Raw genomic sequence first — 24218 nt, forward strand, 5'->3', positions numbered from 1 at the left:
TGAATGTCAAGTATTTATGAGACCTTTCCGAGAACTTCAAGGAACCACGAAGCACACTGAGAGGCAAACAATGAATATTGTTACATACAAAGGTTCAATTTTCAAACTTTAATTTTTGGACTTTTTGAAATAAATTATAAATTTATGAGTTATTCTTCCTGATTGAGGATCGGAGAACCATAAAAACGTATATAAAATAAGTAAGATAATAGACTTCAAAATGATTTGCTAGAGATACATGTACAATGTAACGTTGACACGTGATACTAGTATCTAATTGTCTCCTTATGAAAGGATTACTCTTTAATTAGTACTTTATGAGGACAAAGGAAATAAAAATACTTCAATTGAATGTCAAGTATTTATGAGACCTTTCCGAGAACTTCAAGGAACCACGAAGCACATTGAGAGGCAAACAATGAATATTGTTACATACAAAGGTTCAATTTTCAAACTTTAATTTTTGGACTTTTTGAAATAAATTATAAATTTATGAGTTATTCTTCCTGATTGAGGATCGGAGAACCATAAAAACGTATATAAAATAAGTAAAATAATAGACTTCAAAATGATTTGCTAGAGATACATGTACAATGTAACGTTGACACGTAATACTAGTATCTAATTGTCTCCTTATGAAAGGAATACTCTTTAATTAGTGCTTCATGAGGACAAAGGAAATGAAAATACTTCAATTGAATGTCAAGTGTCAGGAAAAATTTTTACACACTCGCCATTCTTACAAGAAATTCGCAATGGCTCAATTACTGCTATACTCTTAATCTTCCTTATCCATATCAAAATAGTCTTTTCTCTTCATCCAAATGGCTATAATTCGCATTGCTCGGTATATTTCCTGATTCCCTCTTAAGGACTGATAAAATCTGAATTGAGAAGAATGTGCAATCATCTTGTACCTTCTTTATGAAATGTATGATATTAGTACTTCTTCTATTACTTTTTTATATAGTGACCAAGCAAAAAACATGTCGTACTTTCATTTGATTAAGCAGGTTTTTAGAAGTGGACACTTAAAAACTCTAAAGAACTTTTGAAAATTTGAAATAATCAAAATCAATAACACAGAAATGTCAGATATTTTTTTTTAATTATATACAGCCATTCATTTCTATGTCGAATTGTTAAAGCCAACACGGGTTTCCTCAAATTACATGCTATTGAAATTCATCGACAATTCCTTCCAAGGCATTCATTACAAACTTCATATTGCCTGATTGTCGAACATCTTGAACCTACTTTTTCGTGTTCATATTCCTTTTCACCTTATAAATATAGTCTTTCTGGACACTTCATTATTAGTGAAGTAATTATAACAAATAATGAAAACCTTGATTCACTTATTTCAAAAGGAATTAAATGTAGGAAACCCTGATGATTTCCTTTGCCAGTCACAAAATATCAAATTTGATTAACTTTCAGTTCTAAAGCACCCAAAACACCACATAATATAATGTCCAATCAACAACTGCCAAACAGCAATCCGTTTCATGGTGTTTTTTTTTTTTTTTTTTTTTTTTTTTGTTTTTTTTTTTTTTTTTTTTTTTTTTTTTTTTTTTTTTTTTTTTTTTTTTGTTTTTTTTTTTTTTTTTTTTGTTTTTTTTTTTTTTTTTTTTTTTTTTTTTTTTTTTTTTTTTTTTTGTTTTTTTTTTGGTCATGTATCCTTTGAGGTCGATCAAGAATAATTATGTAAAATGTATAGAAAAGGACGATTTACAAAAATACAAGAAAAATTCAAGTAATATTAATCCAGGCTCCTGTCTTTACCCCTCCCCTGTCAATATTTACAGCACGGAAGGAGACACTTTGGGAGTGCTGTGCACCATGTCTTCATATGTTTTCATTTATTTTAGGCAAAGTCAAAGAGCTTGATCTTCAGGGATTTATAATCATCAGAGAACGTAAAAGGGAAATGAAACGGTAAAGTAATTCAAACAAACATATTTTAAAGATGACTACATGTTGAAACTAACATGAAATTAACTTCGTTATATTTCCTAAATTTATAAGTTAGTGCATAACTTTAGACGCCTCACATAAAGATGTTTAATTTAAAGTAAGAAATCAAACAAAAATTAATAACAAAAGATGTGTGTAAAAGACTTATGCCCCCAACCCCCACATTAAGTTATACTTTGGCCTGTACTTGCTTCAAAATCATAACTATGATTATTTTACAAAAAATCATAGGGGATTTTTCAATGATAACAAGGCAATCGAGAAAAAAAATGAATAAAAAGAAATATATGGATATAACAAACAGTATACAAGCTTAATAGTCCATGAAACAATACAAAATAGAAGCATAGCAAACACATCAGAGTGCCATGGAGGAGTGAGCATTCCCTGCCGATCAGTCACACCCACCGTGTGCTCCTTGTCATGATCGCCAGAATCCGTCGACAATTCAGTATGTATAAAATGGCCTCGAAAACGTCAGTCAGTACTTGACTCAATGATAAATTGTATTTGCTGACAATGTCATTGCATCGGCCATAGATCGTACGAAATGATAACTTTAAACTGATATTCTTGTTTCCACATTATTTTCATCAATAATTTACCTCCTTTTCGAAATTGTACATTTGTAGAGCATGCTTTTGTATATTGCGTATCGAATAAACTGAGATATATAAACCCCGTACGCAGGTGCATCTTCGCTAGCCAAGGGTTTTTGATCTGAAATCTTCTTTGTTGTAGAGTATATTTCGGATCGGGAACCCTTGGCTAGCGAAGATGATGACCGATGACAAGGTAAGTATACCCGGTATTTACGAGTTCTGTTTTTCTTGAAAAACACAGCTGTTTATAATATCAAAAAGCCTTGACTTTTGAAAGAAAACTATATTATGTACATATATACATGTCAATCACTATTCGTTGTATACACCTCTTTATAAATCATTTCAGGTCAAAGAGAGACAACTCTTTAGACGTGTATAGAAGTAAATGGAAAATTAACTTAGGTTTTATAAAGAATGCACGGTTGTCTTGGAATTCTTGTTCATTTCCTTATCCAAAAATTATCAAATTGCAGTCATTTTATCGATGTATTTATTTAAATCATCTATAAAAAAAATAAGAAGATTACAGCTAAATACTATCCATATCAAAATTAAATAAGAATGACATTGATTTGTATATCAAATTTAACAGCAGACTAGACTTCGATATCGATAGCATGTTCTATCTGTTATGTAACCATCTAAAGAGATAAAACTTTTATTTGATTATTTACATGTACTCATATCTAATCAATATATTGCAAAAGCATTATTATCTACACTGTAAGAAATGTAGAGTCCACACACTATACGAGGATACTTTGTTGTCACTTCTTTATTTATATTAAATTCTTGAACATGTAAACTTTCTAATCAAGTAAGAGAAAGTTTATGATCTAAACACTTGTGAGCTTAGAAATTTAACATATTTAAACACATTAAAAACAAGTGTTTAAATTCAAAACACATAACAATATATTTGTTTAATATCTCAACAAATCATAAGTCTCATTTGCACCAGCAGAATTTTTTTTAATAGAAATTGGAAATTTAGGCACAAACAGCAGACTTTTTATCAGTGCACGTAATTGTCAAGATTTGCAAAATTTGTAATTAATATAAATTTCGTTTAATATAACATCTGAATGTTGAGATAAGCACTAGATAATTACAGACAATGGTCACTGAGTGATGAACTTAATTTACACCAATAAAGTAGGAGTTGAAAATTTAAATAATTTTATTTGGTTTCAATAAGTTTAATCAACAGTTCATATCTTTATAACGCAGTAATAAGTAATCTTCAAAATTTTACTTAAGAATTATGATAATGATGATAATAAACCAATTCATATCAAAACTTCACTGAATATTTTATAGGTTTTATGAAGATTAAAGATTAAAGAATTTTAATTAGAACTTGAGGTACTGTCAGGTATGAGCTCACTAAATGGCACCCACGCCTTCCATATGAATATAATGACATTGTCCATGTTTTGTTATGGGAAACCCAAAATATGTGTCGGATCAAAAAGTAAAATAGGAGGTTCACAATGGCAATAGGTAATAAAGATACTGTGAAAGTTTCATCCAATTTCAATCAGTGGTATGAGAGGAGTTGCGGATAAGAGATGGGTACCCCAAAGCGTAAGAGACGGATGTTCAGACAGTTAGACGGACGGACGGACATAACGATTACTATATACCCTCCCGCTTTTCAAGCGGGGGTATAAATACATTTTTGGTCATATATAATTATGATAAATTACAATTTAAATCGACTGCAAGGTTTTCTTCATGTCAGTCACAAAAAAAATCAAATATCACTAACTTTCAGTTCTTTAGCACCCCACGGCACCACATAGTATACATAGCATAACATCCCACCAATTACTGCCACAATCAATTCAAAATGCATAGGGATACTTTTAGGGTACTTGTTTTAAAAACTGCAATCAATCATTTATTTGAATCTCATCAACATTTTACAATAGCGTACAGAGACTACAAAAAACATATAGGTGATTTTATATACAACAATAGGTCTAGAAAGGCATGCGTGAGTAAGAAACTTAACAAAAACAAAAAAATTGTAGGTTACTATAAATGTGAAGGATGGGAATTTAGGCCGGGGAGCATATTTTATTTATTTTCTTTACAAAGGAGCACAATTTTCTTAGAAAGCAGTGTTTATTGTTGTTCATAATGTTTTTAAAACTAATTATATTCTGGAATTTTATGTGTTTTTCTGTTAAGCAAAGTTTTCTTTCTGTTTGTAGCGAGTTGCACTTTAAAATGTAATGAAACTCATCTCCGAGTTCTTTTAGATTACAATGGGGACAAATTCTATCTTGTCTTGGTATATTAAGCCAGCGTCCACTTTCAATTGGTAAATGATGATTACACGTTCGAAATCTACAAAATGTTATTAAGTCCTTTTTTGATAAAATATTAAAATAGTTTTCAAATTTTAGTTCGTCTTTGTATATTCTATAATTTAAAGCTTTGGGTGAGGTTTGAAGGATTGATTGCCAACTTTGTTTGAATTGATCCAATAATGTGAGTTTAACTTTCGCCTTTAACCATTTAATATTAATTGGGTTTTGTTCAAGCCATACATTTGAGAGTCCACAGTTATTTAAGATATTTCTAATATTTTCAAGCCAAACAATTTTCCCTCCTATTTCTTGATTTATAATGAAGCCTAATTTATAACATAAATTTGCAATTTTAATTTCCTTTCCAGTGATTAATTTTGACCAATAAGATATCATGCGCGTTTTTATTTGGATTTCCATGGGGTGTCGGCCAAGTTTGCCATATATCATAAAATCTGGGGTTGAATCTTTTAAATGGAGTAGAAGTTTACAAAATTTTAGGTGAACCCTTTCTATTATTGCATTATTTGAAAATCCCCAAACTTCACATCCATATAACAAAATAGGTTGCACAATTTTATCAAATAGATCTAGCTGACACTGTATTGATAGGTTATGTAATCTTCCTTTTTTTAATACTTCGTATAGTGCTTTTGTTGCCTTTTCAGCTATTTTCTTTTTTGCCGTTTTAAATGAGCCAGATTTACATAATATAACTCCCAAATAGTTAAATTCTGTTACTACATCTATTTTCTTATCATCATACTGCATCTGTATATTTTCTTCACGTCTACTTTTACTGAATATTAATATTTTTGATTTGTCGATATTTATCTTTAAATTCCATTTTTTACAATATTTACAGAAGCTATCTAGTTGTTTTCGTAGCTCTTCAGAAGATTCTGCAACCAATACAGTGTCATCTGCGTATAAGATTGCAAATAATTTAAAAAATATATTTAGTTTGTTTTCAAACATCTCTGATATAGTTGATAAACCTTCAATATTGGATGCATTCAGGAAATCGTGTAAATCGTTAAGATACATAGAAAATAAAAACGATGACATATTTTCACCCTGTCTAACACCATTTGCACATTGAAAAAAATCTGACTGTTCTTGATTATAGACAATTCTGGATTTTATCTGACTGTACATATTCAAAATAATGTCATACATTTTGCCGTTAATATTGTAAGATAAAAGTTTAAACCACAATGCTTTCCTCCATACGTTATCAAAAGCTTTCTCAAAATCTACAAACAAACAAAATAGTTTTTTCTTTTTTGTTTTAAGAAGCTCAAATAAAATATGTATTGAGAATAAATTATCAATTGTTGAATAACCTTTTCTAAAACCTGTTTGATTTTCATGTATTACTTTAAACTCATCAGAAAACTGCTGAACATGGTCAAATTAACCCCCTTCCCCGCAGTCACGCATTTTAACGCATATACCATTTTCTATAAGTATATTTCTAACGCAAAATCACACATATACCGTTTCCCCGCAATCATACATTTTCATGCACTTAAAAAAAAATCATTTAATCTTCAATTAAATGCCAATTTCCTTCTATTTTATACTTGCTACAATCTCATAAAATAAGAAAAGTCTCTGAATTCTCAAAGTAATGTGTTTTTATCCACAATAATTATTCAAACTTCATCTTAAAAGTTAATCATAATATATATCTCAATAACCTTCATTTCATGCTTGATTTTGAGACCTTTTAAATTAAATTATAAATTAAACTAGAGGTACTGTGAGCAATGAGCTCACTAAATGATACCCCCCGCCTCCCATAATGTCTATGTGTTGCTATATTGTTTTACGGTAATGTGTAAACTCGTCCTATCAAATGTTATCCAGAAGCTTCTATATATGACGTCATAGGTAAACATATAATGGCAATGTCCATGTTTTGCTATGGGAAACTTAAAATACGTGTCGAATAAAAAAGTAAAATAGAAGGTGCACAATAGCACTATGTATTAAAGATTCTATGAAAGTTTCATTAAATTTCACTCAGTAGTATAAGAGGAGTTGCGGATAAGAGATAAAGCGTACTAGACGGACGGACGGACGTACAGACGAACGGAAATACCGATTACTATATACCCTCCCACTTTTCAAGCGGGGGGTATAATTATCCATCCTGGCTGTGGATCGGAATACCTTAATAATCGTTTATTTCAAGATAACAGAGATAATCTTTTCGAAATAATGTTGGTTTTCCAAAAGTGTGTTTGCTATACTTGCGATATTTAAATAAAGAGTATTTAGTATCACTGCAATGAACTTTTGAATATGAAATTATTGTAAGCAAGATAATTTAAGAACTATTGTGCATGTTAGTTATGAACTTCATGTAAATGTTAAAAGAGGAAGCAATCCAATGGAATTTCAAATTTATCTTTTCCTTATCCTTTGTATTTATTACCCTAGTGGACTGTCATACCTTATATTTCTTCCTCTTTCCGTATTGATGTAAGTATGATGATTTTTTTTCGCAAAAAAATGTATTTCCAATATATTTGTTTTGTATTCATTGTATTTTTAAATTGACGTTATTTTCGTTTTAATTTCTTGGATTAAAAGACACGTATTAATACTAGAGTGGATACTTATAACACGTTTCCATATGTGTAGGAATCTTTCATTTTTTTTAAATTTTGAGCATAAAGCTCTGCTCAGTGGGAATATTTTACGCCATAGTTTAGTTTACATACAAAAATATTTCTTATTTTAATGCATGTACGATTGCTCTGCCACTTGACACACATTGATTATCTTAATACGGCATGTTTATTCTAGTTCGGTCTACTTAAGCATCACCGGTCAGTAGCCCTTCGCCTAATCTTTTCTAGAGAGGGGGAGGAATCAATATCATAAGGCCGCCATAATTGTGCTAGTGTTGAAGACACATTTTTCCAGGAAAAAGAAACCCAATTTCTAAAAGCAACATTTCAAGGTACGTGAACAATACACCAGGTAAATTTTTTTCTAGTCTGCATAACAAACACAACAGGATATTAAAAAAAAACTTTAAAGGTGTGCAGTGTGCAGTGTCATCTTACGGTGACAGATTTTGGTTTGATTTGGTTTTCTGTTATGCAAAATAACAGTACAGCTTTGCTACACTGCGATTTTCATTCTGAATATACATAATATTTACAACTGCGCACTAGCTCATAACGCTGACTTTATAGTTGATTTTCTACAGTTTATAAGGTAAGGACCAGCAAAATATCTATATTTTTTATCTTTATAAGATCCAATCATGGCGCAATAATTGAACTTATATCTACAGTACGTGTTTTTGATTGCAATATTTTTTAATGACCCTTTTCCCCCTCAACTCAAATAAGAATTAAAAGTAATTTAAGTTAGTATCAATTCTGACTGTTTAAATTTCAGAATGGCAGTTTGGGTTACAACAACTGGATCAAACATACCAGAGGGGGCAGTAAGGGGTGGATATGAAGCGGATGGGAATCCTCTTTTTGTTGCCCGGGCACGAATTGAAGGCATCATGACGCCTGGAAAATGTGGATACCACATTCCTGGAGCTCATATTCCATATGGCATGAAGGAACAAATCATCAATCAGTATGAGGTGTTGGTTCATCCCTCCAGAAGTCCTGGCTTTTTAGATTGGCAGAGGGCTTCTCATGGCAACGTGCCACCAAATGCCTACAGGACCGACAATGATACTTATGTCGGGAGAGCTTACTACCAGGGGAGTTTAGTCCCGGGGAAAATTGCCACTTCTCACCCTCACAAGTGTGCTTACATAGGCTATGGAGGGAACGAAATCAGCATCAAGGATTATGAGGTCCTGTGTCAGATCAAATAAAACCTGAACAGAATTTGAAATGCTCCATTAATTGACGGTGGCTACAATGAATAATAAGGTCATATGCAAAGAAAAGTTATCTTTTATATAATACCGACATATATTAATAGCTATGTATACTTTCATTATGTGTTCTATTTTCTAATCTTACAAAATAAAAAGATAAATATTATCTACAGATTGTATCATTGCTTATCGCTAAGTAGAATCTGTTAAATATACTTAGACTGAACCAGGGGCTCGATTTACAAAACTACCTTATGACGAAGAACTAGGAGACATGTGGTTATGGCTCCAAAAGAAATTATTCGAGACAAACTGTTATATAATATATATATTTTCGTGCAATTGTTTTACATGTATTTTCAATATTCTTTGTAAAACATGGAGCATGCATTAAGTACAGTAAAACCATGCTTGTTGATAAAGTTGTGAATAGCAATTGCTCTACTTGCATGTTTTCAACAACATATTATACACGCAGGAAATTAAAAGACTTTCTCTCTTAGCCATCATATATCTCTTTAACAAATACAGGACTGAAAAATGAAACACCTTCAGTTGTGTTCATAACTTTGAGAACTCTTTAAGTTTGAAATTACTATCTTCGCTTTAAAAGCACGTTGCAGGACTGGTCTACCACTAGTGTATCAAGCTCGAAGTTGAATGAACTAATCATCACTATGTGAAATGAAGGCACAGTATTTTTAGCATACCATTAAACACTCAGATTATCAAGCATCCATAGACATCCTTTTCTCTTTAAAAAGAGAAATAGAATTTGTATATGTCTATATTGCTCTATCCAACGAATAGAGATGCATATTCACCAGGCTTGTCGAGAAAATATACACCAACTCAACGGGAAATAGATAAAAAAAAAAATAGATAAAGGAAATATTAAATCAGACAATTATAAAACTTAGATGTTCTTTTATCTCATGAGATTTTTCTTTTTAGGAAATATAACTAAAAAGAACTGAAAAGAACTATGAATGATTTCTATTAAAATTCACGAGGCATATCTTGATGAAGTTTGGCTGTTAACGTTGTCATGCCGTAAAAAGTTAAATCATGTTCAAAATATGAATTATTTTAAAACATTTGTGACAATTTCTTGCAGATTTATTTTATTCGAACTTTTTATTGAAAGTTGTAAGGACTCGGGGATCTTGGATTCAACTCTGATGCTGAAGGCGTTTTCTGTACTGTGATAGTGCTTACTTGTACTAGACGAAATGTAGCTAGCCCTACATTTTCACCCATGGTAAATTGTACTGTTATAATGTAAAAAAGCGTTGTTGAAAGTTGGTCTGCAACAACCGTCAAAAGAATCTTGCATCATCAACAAAACTGCTAGGCCTAAAGTTTCTCATGAAAACTATTTAATCATTCACTTTTTAAGGCAAAAAACAAGTGCTGTTGATAATCTCGAGCTCTTACCCGCCCATAAATAATGGATAGGGTTATTTCGTGGGTAGTATCCTCCACATGTATGAGATAAACAATTAAAAATATTTGAATACTGTTTGTTATTTCCATATTTTTCATGATGTTAAAACTTCGTAATGCAAACATTTACACACAGTTGTAAATTTTAAACAACGAAAATATGACTCCCCATTTGATAGTGTAATATACATTATTGTCCTTCTTTGTGCAAAAACCAGAAGTCTCTGTCGAGACTGAAGCTCTACTGGTTTGCGCTTATAGAAAAGGAAGAGAAAAGTACTTAGGCAGTTGGAAATTGAAACTTTTCAACAGCAATAAATAGAATAATGATTCTTGATTAAGTCTCTTTATGTTCTTAGTGTAGTCTACTTGCATGCCACATTATATTATAATTAGACTAAAACTGTATTTGGAGTAGCATTTTGAGAGTATTTAACAGAAATTTCTATTTTTAGTAACCATGGCAACACCATTCATTGAAGTGAAAAAATGACATACAGAATTATGTACCTTAGTGTAGTCTACTTGTGTGCCAAGTTATATTGAAATCAGACCAAAACTGTAGTAGGTGTAGCATTTTGAAAGCATTTCACAGAAATTTCTATTCTTAGTAACAACAGCAACACCGTTCATCGAAATCAAAAACCGATACACAGAATTATGTATCTTAGTGTAGTCTACTTGTGTGCCAAGTAATATTGAAATCAGACCAAAACTGTAGGAGCAGTAGCATTTTGAAAGAATTTGACAGAAATTTCTATTTTTAGTAACCACGGCAACACCGTTTATCGAAATCAAAACCGATACACAGAATTATGTATCTTAGTGTAGTCTACTTGTGTGCCAAGTTATATTGAAATAAGACCAAAACTGTAGTAGGTGTAGCATTTTGAAAGCATTTCAAAGAAATTTCTATTCTTAGTAACAACAGCAACACCGTTCATCGAAATCAAAAACCGATACACAGAATTATGTATCTTAGTGTAGTCTACTTGTGTGCCAAGTTATATTGAAATCAGACCAAAACTGTAGGAGCAGCAGCATTTTGAAAGAATTTGACAGAAATTTCTATTTTTAGTAACCACGGCAACACCGTTTATCGAAATCAAAAACCGATACACAGAATTATGTATTTTAGTGTAGTCTACTTGTGTGCCAAGTTATATTGAAATCAGACCAAAACTGTAGGAGGAGTAGCATTTGGAAAGAATTTGACAGAAATTTCTATTTTTAGTAACCACGGCAACACCGTTCATCGAAATCAAAAACCGATACACAGAATTATGTATCTTATTGTAGTCTACTTGTGTGCCAAGTTATATTGGAATCAGACCAAAACTGTAGGAGGAGTAGCATTTTGAAAAATTGTTTACAGACAGACAGACAGTGACGGACAAAAAAAATTAAAAATTAAACTAATAAAAAATAAAAGTAATCGAGTGTAGCAAAATCTCTAACGGAGCTGAATTTATTTACAACTTCTACACAGGCAACTTAGCCACATATGATTCTCATATGATTGTATATACATATGATTCTCATATGATCCACATATGATCCTCATATGAAAGGCAATGCATATGTAGATCATATGTGGCTAAATTGCCTATGTAAATAAATGAATCCCGTATGCAATTGATAAAGGGCTCTTGGTATGGTCATAACCTTGACATTAAGATAAATCTGCGACATTTTGTCAATAAACAATAGTAATTGTTATTTCAGTGTTCATTGATATATCTTCGTGTATTCGAAATAAAAGACTCCATAGAAATATACAAAAACAGGTCTGTTATTCTAAATCACATAGAATAGTGTTCCTTTGAATTTCAACAGATTTTTGGAAGACCTGGTCTCCAAAGGTTAAATAGATATATGTAATGAACATAACCAACTTTTTAATGGAAAATATTTGGAGATATAACAGAAAAATCCGTCGACTATTCTAAGCGTTAAAATAATGGTCTAACATTAAGTACGAAAAAGCCAAACAGCATTTGACTTTATGATATAAGTACATTGTATTTGCCGACAAGGCCATTACATCGACTCCTCCCGTTTAAGAAATTGTTCATACGTAGAGCATTCTCTTGCATAAAGATCTTTCGTACGAGACTGTATAAATCGAGACTCCGTAGGTGCTGGCAAGAAAAGATTCCTCCCTGCCCAACGGCCGAAAGTGCAGATAACAGGACAAAATTTGCAGCTCTCCGCCGGCAAGTGGTAATGTCTCCATATGACTGAAAAAAAAATCAAGTGGTGATGTCTCCATATGATTGAAAAAAGAAACCGCTGACGGGGTGGTGTTAACAACATACAAATACTGTATGCGTACTTTAAAAAGCAGGCTACATATTTTAATGGCTTTGGCGCAGACAACAATGAGCTATCCATGAATACCGCTAAGAAATCATTTCTGTATACAATACACTGAACGTACAAGTGAAGCGCTAATGTAGCGCTAATTTATGATAGCGCCAACAACTCCATACCAAGTAAATGCGCGGAATTTTAAATATGCCAAATTATGTACACGCACATACACGCAAAAACGAGTTGAATTATTGACAAACAAGTTGCTGAAACAAGAATATCAGCATCTTCGTTTAAAGCCATTATTTGGTAAGTTCTAGGGTCGATAAAACGACCCTGTCAGCAAGTACAATTCAGAATTAAATCAAATGCTGATTGATATTTTTTCATCCTAATTTTTAGGTTATTATATACACACAGCATTGTCGACTGATTTTTCCGTTATTACACCCCATCATGACAAGGAGTACACAGCGGGTGTGACCGGTCGGCAGGGGATGCTCCCTTCTTCATGGCACCTGATCCCACCTGTGATGTTTTGGAGGTCCGTGTTTGCTCTGTTCCTATTTTGTATTGTTTAATGGACTTTGAGCTTGAATCCTTCTCGATATCTCCATACATTTCATTAATAAAGAAAAGAATTTACTGGGTACTGTATGCTTATTTCTTCAGGAGAATTATATGAAGTTTAAGTTACTTCTTACAGTATCTTAATTGAGCACTCCCTTAAACTTTAAAATTCATGGTGCTTCTAATTGAAAAATTTTGATAATTTCTGCGGTGCACTATCTTTATTCCATAACAGCTCTAAAGATGAAAAATATTTGACCATATTTTGGGGCACAAATTATGCCCGCTCTACATTTTTAATGAAATGTTTGTTAAACTCTGGTCACTGTGAAACAATCTTTCCTACAGAAAACCTATTTTGATTTTTTTTTCTACGAGAAAGAGCTTTATAAAGTTGAAGACACACTTGCGAACAAGTTAAAATTTAGCAACGAAGACAAAAAAATCACTTCAGATGAATTTGTTAACATTTTAAAAATTAAAAATTAGAAATATACATACTATTCTTTTTATTTCACTTTGATTCAACAGAAAAGGAAAAGAGTCCAAGAAAATAGAGTTATCAAAATATATCTACTAATGATTATTTTAATATATAAAATATAGATTTGAATGTATCTGATTCTTTCCACGTCGATTTCATTCGAAATGCTTTGTACACAGGGCCTCATAATCCTTGTAACTGAATTCAGCTCCACAATAGCTAATGTATGCACAGTTATCAAAATATATACCAACATAAAATCCAAGGCGTTTGGTGGATTAGCCTTCTTTTCAAATATATAAAATATATAATTTTTGAGATTTCACAAATGTGATTTTTTTAACGAGTTTTGATAATTTTTTTTATTAACAAACTAAAAACAAAACTGTGAATAATATAAATTTGCATTTTTCATTTAATTTGAAGTAGAAATTTCAATAATTGCTAAGTCTAGAAACCTTTTTGAATTTCGAAGCTCCACAATAGCTAATGTATGCACACTTGTAATAATACGCATGCAGGAGATTTTCTAGTGTGTTTTACAATTAATATTTTGAGTTTACATTTAGTAAATGCTTCATTAATTTGATTTAGTAAAAAGTTCTTATCACTTTCTTCAGTTTGATACAAAGTATTTATATTTTGATCAAAACAATTTCTGCACTCTTTCATATAGCGTAGATTTAATTCATGTGTTATCACCACGGCTTCCTTTTTGAGGGGCCGTAAACAAGCCTTCTGCCAATCTAAAAAACCAGGTTTTCTCAAGGGCAAAACCAACACCTCGTACTGATTGATGATTTCTTCTTTCCTTCCATATGGGATATGGGCTCCAGGAAGGTGAAAACCGCATTTTCCAGACGTCATGATACCATGAATCTTTGCTCGGGCAATAAAAAGTGGTCGCCCATCTGTCTCGTACCCTGCTCTTATTGCATCCTCTGGAATTTTTGAACCGGTAGTTGCTACCCAAACTGCCATTCTGTAAAACAAATATTTCTGATATCATACTATGTGTGTGTGTGTTTTTCTCAAAAAGGGAGCAATAACCAATCATCTTTAAATGCAAAAATAAAAACACGGCCAATACTCCTTCAAATTAATATGCAAGATTCCCTTATCATATAAAACAGATTCGATTTAAATCAATCGTAATTGTCCTTGTGATATGATGAAGCAACAACGAATGATTATAGAAAAGCACACATTTCTGTAAAAAAAAGACTTAGCATAACATACAGGAACTATTGTCGCAGTACTAATAAACGAAGAAAGACTTTTATTGTTTTATTTATATCTGTACTAATAATCAATTAATGTAGGATTTAGTGATATACATGTATACGTCATTGTATATTTCATGTGAAGGTGTGTGCATGTTTGCGTCCTTTTAGTATTAAAATGATTTCAAGTTCATTAAAACAATCACCAATTCAAATCAGTTTTATGAAAATTTATACATTTTTAATCAAAATCATTGTGATTCAAAAATGTAAAAATAAATCCTATTAATTCAGATATGGTGCTGCCATATATTTTACTAATGAAACAACTACAGCGCTTTTCCTGTATATATATATTTTTCCACTTGACAACTTTTGGCAATCAGATAGAAGTATTTAATTAAAATACTTCTGTTTTTAATTTCATGTTCACATACCTTGATACAGGTAAACGTCGGTATCTCGACATCGGATATGTCGACAACCTGGGATATGTCGACGTTCGTCCGCGGTCCCGGCATTATTTACTATATAAATGATTTGCAAAAACTCTGATACATCGACCTCGGTAATGTCGACTACCCCGCTTATCTCGACGTATTTCACAGCCCCAAGAGCAAAATTTACCTGGTATATGTCGACATCGGGGCAATTTTCTGCTCTACTTAACCTAATTGCTTGTCTGCTGGTCGCTCGTCACGCACGGACAACTCCGTGTACCTCGACATCGTCAGAAATTCACACTTTTCACACCAATGTTTAACTACATACTGCTTTGTAGAAATGTGTTTGTAAAGGAATCCCAAGCCCCCTAGGCGTCTCTGAGACGTTAATTGTTAAATGTTCAGCTTGGGTAATATCATATCATTGATAAATCTTCTCGATTCTGCGTAAATGTAACACCGTTTATTTATGTAAAAATCTAACAAAATTTAAACATTTTGAAAAAAAGAAAGTTACTGTATAACAATGAACAATTAACACATTGAATTCAATTTAACTTAAAAATTGTAGTAAAAACGCATTCAACTGGAAACAATCAAATCTACGACATGCGCTACTATTGCATCAGCCGTATTATGAATGCATGTGTAACATAATTAAGTTTGTTAAATTCGCAATTCCATATTAAATTTTGGTTTAAAAATAAAATGAAAAATAATGATGAATAGTTATGAAATAAAAATGAAGTGAAATGAACAAATTAACAAATATATACGCATTATTTCTTCCGTATCACGGATGTCGACTTTGTACCATTCCGGTTTGGAGTTTATAGAGCGCATTTTGTATCCTATTCTGATAGAGCTAGTTGCACGCGGATCGAATGCTGGATGGAAAATTGTTTTAGTAAAATGACAAGATTTCGGTAAAAAAGAATTCAAAGCATTTCATGTATTATATTGTGAATAACTTCATAGATTTTCTAATAAATATAGAGTGATGGCTACAACAAACAGCAACAGTCCATTGAAGACATGTAGGTAGTTACACGTCTGTTCAGTTGAGGTCTATGGTTTACTAAGCAGTAAAGTTAAGGACGTCGAGTCTCTGATATCTCGACACCTCGGATATCTCGACATTTTCTGATTGTCCCGTCGATGTCGAGATAACGAAGTTTACCTGTATATTGTTGTTCATGGATCTCAGACTTGCTCTTTCTGGTATTTATGCAGCCAAGACTACGAATCTCATGCGCTCTCTTGTATTTATATTCCTTCCCTCTAAATGTAGGCTGTTACGAAGAAGACGACTGACCATTGGTGTTTTAGTAAATATAACAGGATTAAACATGCTGAGAGAAATAAATACTGTAATAAACCATTTTGGATTTTCCTAAAAAGTTTATTAACAGATTTGAAAAGAAATATATTTTTTAAAAATTCCCTTCAAGAGAAAATGACGTCAATTTTGTTTTAACTTTACACTGAATTATAGACTCCATCTTTCTTTGACAGATGTGCTTAAACTATTAAGAAATGTAAACAAAAAATGAATATTTGTTATCTTGATTAAGTAATGTTGTTTGTTATTTTTTTGGTTGCCAATATGATCCATCAACATCAAGTTAAAAAACTTATGTAAAATTAGCTTTCTAATTGCAAATTTCAAAGCGACGATTTTTTTCCGAACAAGATAAGATTTTGTTTGTCAATTAGAAAACTTTGTATATTCTCTTTCTCAAATATTTAATTTCAGATTATTAATAATATTCCATACGGAAATTTAATATCAGAAAATAATTGCGAAAATAAGATTGTCTTCACACTTTCTTCACACCTTCTATATGGGAAGAAGAGAACATTTGCTTTGGCCTTAAAGGTTTTGTCTTGATACTTAGATATGTCGACTTCGAATTATCAATTAACAATGGTTACTTCTATTTATATAATATATTTACACATATTTATATAGACAAAGTTCTATATTATATCAATTTTTAAAGCTAGGCACGTTATTAACAAATAAGTTTTGTCTGCAGTTATCATTTGGCAACTTCTTTGGTTGATAAATTGCTTTTATCAAAAAATAAAATCTGTCATCTGTTCAAATGTTGGTTGACTTTTTTATATTAATTATGAGACCATTTTTATACACTAAAACATATTTGGATGTTTTTTTATCCGATAAAGACAAACGACGGGTATGACCAATCGATCGAGGATGCTTACTTCTTTATGGTACTTGATCCCGCCTTTGATATCATTTTGTGTTTTTCTTTTCTCTGCATCCGGTTACTTTGATCAAATTAGCTTTGAGCTAGAATTATCTATTGTCGCTATAGGAATAAAATGAACAACAATGATATTTTTTTAATTAAATTTTTTTTAAAGTTCTTTCTCTAAAGTTAACAAATATGCTCACATTAAAATTATTCAATTTTTATATTTCCAGTATACATGTTTATAAATCCAAGTTGAAATTTCAAAATGGTGCTATATTCATATTTCACAATAATCATTTGTTTGTGATTCAATTACTTTAAAAGATAAACATGATTTTGACTCATAATGTAACTTTTATATGTATCACAAATCAAATTATTTTTCGGAGAGCAATAGAAGATCAAGGTTTAAAATAAGAACAGGAAATATTTTTTTTCTTTCTCCAGAACAGCGGGTTAAACGTTAGCATCCCAACATAATGCAAAATCAAAGGAGCTCATATCATAGGAGTCTTCACAAGCTATATTGTTTCACTTTTTTTTAATTTATGGACCAAACGCTTTGATAGTGGGTGAAATTGTAAAACAATTTAACATACTGCATTCATACAAAGTATAAGCTAAGAAACTCAGTAAAACCATTTATATCATGAACATCTATGGTGATGTGTGTGCGAATAACATTAAAGATCGAATTAAATCGCACAGATTTGTTTTTTCTCCTACAATAATTAAATCGTAATATACTTAAAAAACAAATTACGCACTAAGATAATTGTACGGATATGACAAAATTACAAAAAAAAATTGTGAATAACAACCAATTTAATTAAAGTTTTGAAATATTAGTTTACAAAAAAGATTTCAAAAAACAAAATGAATGAGTATATGCGTACACGCGTTTTAAAAAAGGAAGTCAGAACTGTAAATAGAAGAAAATTAAAACATTCATAGTATTTGAAAAAATGAAAAACTAAAAGAAAATAAAAACTTTGAGGATATAATTTTAAACATTTTTTTTTTAATTTTCAAACACTTTTGCGTATTTAAACTTTATTCTGGAAAAGTCATCTTACAGGTGTAAAAATATTTTTATTTTTATTTATTTATTTTTTATGTTGCTTTTTTTAAATTTAAGAATCAGTCCATTTTGGGTTATGGTGAAGAAAAATTACTGACATGTCCTTCCATTTGTGATCATTAACCCTTAAATATTGACTTTTCAAATATCTTGTAGTAACTTCTCATGGCCAAATTATCGCAAACACAAGAAGAATTTGGTGTATTGAAGGAAGAAACGTTGCAATAAAAGCCCATAGAATTTACGATAAACGTGAACAAAATGAATTTATCATTCATAGATGCCAATCTTGATTATAAGAAGAAATTGGTCCCAGTATTGTCTGTTTGAAATAGCTAAGCAATGGCGTTAGAGTTAAGAATTGAATAGGGATAAAGAAAATAAATGATATTATCAATAATCATCTATAAATTTACCCTTGCACAGGTTCCGGGTGTTTTATATATATATGCGTGTATTCTGTAAGAAATATTATTTTTTTTAATTAAGAATTTTAAGAATTTCAGTTTAATAACAGATCACATGTATTTTGTATTCCTATGAAGCAGGATTTGTCCAAAGTCTAATACTCGAAAAAAAGAAAACATTTGCCGTGGCCTTGAACAAGATAATTAGATAAATCGACGACGTATATTCAATTAACAATGAATATATTTTTTGAAATTTGTTTAAAAGATCACAAATATTAACTGTAAACCTTTACAACAATATATGACAAAATGTGAAAATTTGTCTATATATGTGAAAATTTTTCAAAAAATATAACCAAAATGAAATACTTTTATTGTTAATACTTTCTCTCAAGTTCTTAGGCTTTTTAAGAAAATATGTTTTTTCAATGAAAGGGAAAGAATTATCCTTTGGTCATTTTCAAAATTATTTTGTTAAACAGTCTGATTATGCACAAAAGTTGAAATTAAAAAATCCATAAGTTGACAATATCTCTGAAGTTTTTTGGCGACCAGGTATTTTAACAAATCTATTGGAACGATTATGGGTACTAATATCGCCCCGTTATACGCATTCTTATTTTCTTAATTCATATCAAACGTGAAAAGAATAAAACACTTGCTGTGACGTTTAGAAATATCGATGAGGTATTATCAATTAACAATTTACAATGAATTTTTCCAATTTTACAATGGTTACTGTATACAAACAAATCATAAAACTTATCATGTCACAGATTTAGAAGTGGATGGATGACTTTCAACAAGACTCCTGGAAAATATTTTTTTTCATCATCTTGTTTGTGAAAATAATTTCACCTCGTTCTAAAAAAATCTGTTCATACGTAGGAAAACGTGAAAATCAGCCTATGTAATATTGCTAATTTTTTGTCATTTTGTTCTTTATAAAATTCAACTGAGATATATAAACTCCGTACGCAGTTAATGAAGGTATATTGTTGCATAACTAATGGCTTAGTCACATTTCCCTGCCGGTGGCCGAATTATCCTTTTTTTAATGTGACATGGTAATCTTGGTGTAAGAAAAAAATTGTTTGTAACATCTGTCCACATCGGCCTAATACCGGTAAGCCTTTTTGAAAGGATCAATCACATTGTACAAGGTTACTGTATGGATCATAAAACTTGCGATGGGCAACCAATCCTGATATTTTTGTTTTTTTGATAAAAATGGCGTAGTTTATCATAGCATGCTTTACTTGTAAGATTACCATATATACATCTTTTCAAGTTTAAATATCCAAATATGAGTCACACACTGGTTTTAATCGGTGGTAATCCGTGGTGTAAACAATGCCCGAACATGGGTCCACATCGGCCTATACCGGTAAGCCTTTAAAGGATCTATTATCTAAAAGCCACCAGGATATATCGTATCAACACAAGAATAGAAATTACCATTGTTGATTGAAAATACGTCGTCAATATATCTAGTTTTCGAGTTGAAGGCCACAGCAAGTGTTTTCTTCTTTTCACACATAAGATTTTGCATAAATTCTGCTTAATCTGAAAACAAACAAAGGTTTGCTAATAACGGAGCACAATTGATACCCATGGATTTCCAAAAGATTTTTGGGAGACCTGGGTTCAAAAAACAACATAGATATTGTCAATCAGAAACTCACGCATCTTTTTGACGTCGACTTCAGAGTACTTGTGAGTACAATCAGAATGTTTTTAACAAAATAATTTTGCAAATGAACAATGACAAGGTAAGTTAATTTACAAGTTTTTTTTATTTAAAAAAAGCAGCTGTCAATGATATCAAAAAGCCTTGATTCATTTCTCATGGGGAATGGTTGTGTATAAAGTTGAAAAGTCGAAAGTTTTTAAGCTGTTGATTTCGGTAAAATCTAGTGATTTCATATTGTCCAAAACGATTGCAAAAATACATGTACATACATAATGGCTATCATAAGTTACATTCAACAAGTCCATGTTTTAAAAAAAAATCTCATTATTGACTGACGGAATGATCTCACACGATTTTTAAATCCTACAGGAAACAATTATTTCTTAATTAATTCATGACTTTATAATCCTATCACTGACTATTTTAGTTTAAATTTTTCATTAAATAATTTCGACCATATTTTTCCCATGAGTCTTGAAAGAGCAAATAGGCATTATTCTAAAGAAAGACAGAATAAGATTTTTTTTTTCAAATGTTTTATTCTATTGAAATATATTTGAAATTAACATAGACAATATAAAATATGCAGGACTTTACAGTAACAAATCAAAGCGAATTGTTTTCTTTTGTTGTTTAAAAACAGATTACTCGTTTGTGATCTGATATATCTAGTGTAGTGTTTTACTTCAATTTGGGTTCTTAGGAAAAACAGGCACATACTGCATACGGTAAATCAGAAAATTCTTTCTATAAATGATGAACATTTTGCTCACCTAACCAGTTCTTATGCTAAATTCGACTTATTTAGGTAATTAAGCAGCATTTTATTTACATTTTCCGGATTAAATACTTGTGCCGTTTTATTCATTGAATTTACCAATACTTATATTTGGTATATTAGTTTGTGAAATTCATAAACAAGGAACTTAAATAAATTTTTTGACATAATTTGAATTCAAAGAAATTTTGTCTATCCGGGTTATTATATCAATTGATTGGTTGTTTCAATGTTTTTTAACCTAAACCTGTTTATTCCTGTTAGATTTTCTGAAATATAAATGATTAGTCGTCGTCTTCGAAAAGACCTCCCCCAGAAGGGGAAGGAATATAAATACAAGAGACCATGATAGTCGCAGTGTTGGCTGCACAATTGTCATAAAAAGCAAACCTGTAAGAGTAAACCTAGTAAAAAGCATTGCAAGGTAAGTCAGCATGTAGGAAAATTTAATTATATATTTAAAAAAAACTTTCTGTTTCTTAAAAATGTCAACTGAGAATATGTACATGCAGGAAATTGAATTTTCCACTGCAATATACACACTTAATTTACATGTAATGCATAGACTTACAACTGATCACTGTCATAAAAAATTGGGGTAAGTCATGAATTACAAGTTGTCCCAAGAAAAAAATATTTCAAAACAAATATTCACATGTAAGATCTGTAAAAGAAATTATTTTATGTATTTCAAATTCTAAAACTGCAAATATATTTAATAACGAAACAAAACTGAAAGTATCTTATATACTTTTCTTATTGTGAGTGATTTGTCAGTACATTTAAATTTTAAATACACATGGCATATCATAAAATTGAAACAAATTAAAGTACTCGGATCCTTAGCGGAAAATCAGGCATTGTCTAATTGAAATGTTAACAAAAATGTCTCTGAATTCTCAGAGTAACGTGTTTTAATTATATGTACTTCGATCATTTTACGATGCATTTTCCTATCATTGCAAAACACCATATGTTTCTTCTAATTTCATATCATTTTGATAAACATGGTAAGATAAAAATGAACCTCAATTTCTTATAATATGAAATTTTAAAATACTTTTAGGGGGTAAAAATTTTGACTTTTTATAAAACCATTCTGAGAACTTAAAAGAACCTTGGTATAAAATGAAAATTGTTGCATGAAAAGAATTTTTTCAAGCTTCATTTTGAGACTTTTTGAATTAAATTATAAATTAAGAAATTATCCTCTCTGGCTAAGGATCGCAGTACCTTAAACACTATTTTATATAATATTTTTATTTTACATTTTTTTGAAGTATTTTTGCACTGCCAATCGGTGTATAACACCTGACAATCTTTTGTACAAATGAATTATTATATAGTAATCGAGCACTCATTAATATATTTTTTATTTTAAAAAAACTTCTTTGTATTAATTTTTGGGCAAAGAAGTATTGTATTCAAAGCATAGATTACAATAAAAAGTGTTCATGATGTAAATTTTGAGATTTGGCTCAAATACAGTAAAGCAAAAAAAAAAATACCCTTTTCAATATTTGAAATCTTAATATTATATTTTCCAATATAAAATAATGTGAAAACTTTCTGTGATCAAAAAATATCTGTGGTCAAAATTCTAACATTAGGGTTAATTTATTTTTTACACCTTGAGAATTTTCTACAGAATATTCTTCCGCCAAAGACATAGTCCCTCAAGAATCTTCTCTTTTTTTTGGGGGTCGATTTTTTTCTAGATTTTTTAAAAAGATTTTTAGATTTCTAATCGAATGTTGTACAATTTACATTGTTTTATTCAAATATGTTTTAAAATTTAACTTCAATTGATAAATTGATGCTAGAGGTTCTAACATTTCTTTCCCCCAAAACTGAAGAAGATGATACTACTTTAATGACCTTAAAAGACTTCATAAATAAAAGTAAACTCTTATAAACAAAGCCACATGGGGTTCAGTGTTTACCTGCGTTCAATTTTCATCTTCGGAAAAGTTAAAAAGATCGACAAAGTTCATGTCAAAGACTTATTAAAATATATCCTTAACACAATTATAAAGTAAACAATTTTGCAAAAAAAAGACTATGTTTGCAAACTTATTTGATGTTCCACATAGCCAGAAGGCAGTGATAATAGAGACATGAATCTCTACTGCATGCATACTAAGAGATAATTTTATATTAATTTATCAGCATGAGGACAATATTGTTTTTTTGATTCCTGCATAAAAACTGGTCGATTGCTGCCCACCTGTATTCAGATATAAATTGCTGTAACAAATATTTTTCTAAATTCTAGAATGTCAATTTGGGTAGCATCTAGCGGTTCAAACATACCAGAGGGAGCAATAAGAGCTGGATACGACTCAAATGGGAGGCCGTTTTTTATTGCCCAGGCAAAAATGGAGGGCGTCATGACACCTGGGAAATGCGGATTTCACCTTCATAGGGAGCCCATATTCCATATGCCACGAAAGATAAAATCATAGATCTGTACGAGGTGTTGGTTTATCCCTTAAGAAGTTCAGGCTATTTGGAGTAGCAGAAGGCTTCTAACGGCAACGTGCCACCCAATGCCTTTAAGACGGATAATGATATCTATGTTGGAAGAGTGCTGTATCAAGGAAATTTGATCCCAGGGAAAATTGCTACTGCTCCTCGTCATAAGTGTGCATACATCGGATATGGAGGGAATGAAATCAGTATCAAAGAATATGAGGTCCTGTGTCAGGTCAAATAAATACCTGAACAGAATGTGAATTTTTTTATTAAGTGAGTGTGGCTAAAATGAATATCAAGGAAGGCCATCTGATG

The 24218-nt window shown here is 31.0% G+C and overlaps 2 protein-coding genes and 1 pseudogene across 4 annotated transcripts; 2 read left to right on the forward strand and 1 right to left on the reverse strand.

The window, feature by feature from the left end:
* Positions 1–1915: 1915 nt before the first annotated feature.
* LOC134228980 (uncharacterized) lies at positions 1916–8931 on the forward strand. Of its 3 annotated transcripts, XM_062710681.1 has the most exons (3): positions 1916–1938; positions 7349–7390; positions 8321–8931. In XM_062710681.1, the coding sequence occupies exons 1-3, from the start codon at positions 1931–1933 to the stop codon at positions 8757–8759; spliced, it is 489 nt and encodes a 162-aa protein (XP_062566665.1). In that variant the 5' UTR covers positions 1916–1930; the 3' UTR covers positions 8760–8931. The 3 variants fall into 3 exon arrangements, with proteins under 3 accessions (XP_062566665.1, XP_062566666.1, XP_062566668.1); XM_062710682.1 differs by lacking the exons at positions 1916–1938; positions 7349–7390 and adding an exon at positions 7700–7874; XM_062710684.1 differs by lacking the exons at positions 1916–1938; positions 7349–7390 and adding an exon at positions 8016–8134.
* Positions 8932–13733: 4802 nt separating this feature from the next.
* On the reverse strand, positions 13734–14559 carry LOC134228970 (uncharacterized). Its single transcript, XM_062710670.1, has 2 exons — positions 14281–14559; positions 13734–13820 (listed from the first exon to the last, which is right to left on the reverse strand). Exons 1-2 carry the CDS (start codon positions 14557–14559, stop codon positions 13734–13736), a joined length of 366 nt encoding a protein of 121 aa, XP_062566654.1.
* A 9136-nt stretch (positions 14560–23695) lies between these two features.
* LOC134228964 (uncharacterized) lies at positions 23696–24218 on the forward strand (annotated as a pseudogene).

The sequence above is a fragment of the Saccostrea cucullata genome, unplaced genomic scaffold (genome assembly GCF_032062105.1).
Source record: "Saccostrea cucullata isolate Sc308-1 unplaced genomic scaffold, CSIRO_AGI_Scuc_v1 ctg59, whole genome shotgun sequence".
In the NCBI taxonomy this organism is placed as follows: Eukaryota; Metazoa; Mollusca; class Bivalvia; order Ostreida; family Ostreidae; genus Saccostrea; species Saccostrea cuccullata.

Bases quoted from the DNA above. Each gene is read 5' to 3' on its own strand.
- LOC134228970 (XM_062710670.1), bottom strand. From the start codon at position 14,559: ATGGCAGTTTGGGTAGCAACTACCGGTTCAAAAATTCCAGAGGATGCA. The intron at 13,821-14,280 runs GTGATAACACAT...GTTGGTATATAT, and splicing joins CCCTCAAAAAGGAAGCCGTG to TTTGATAACTGTGCATACAT.
- LOC134228980 (XM_062710681.1), top strand. The intron at 7,391-8,320 runs GTAAGTATGATG...TTTAAATTTCAG, and splicing joins CTTCCTCTTTCCGTATTGAT to AATGGCAGTTTGGGTTACAA.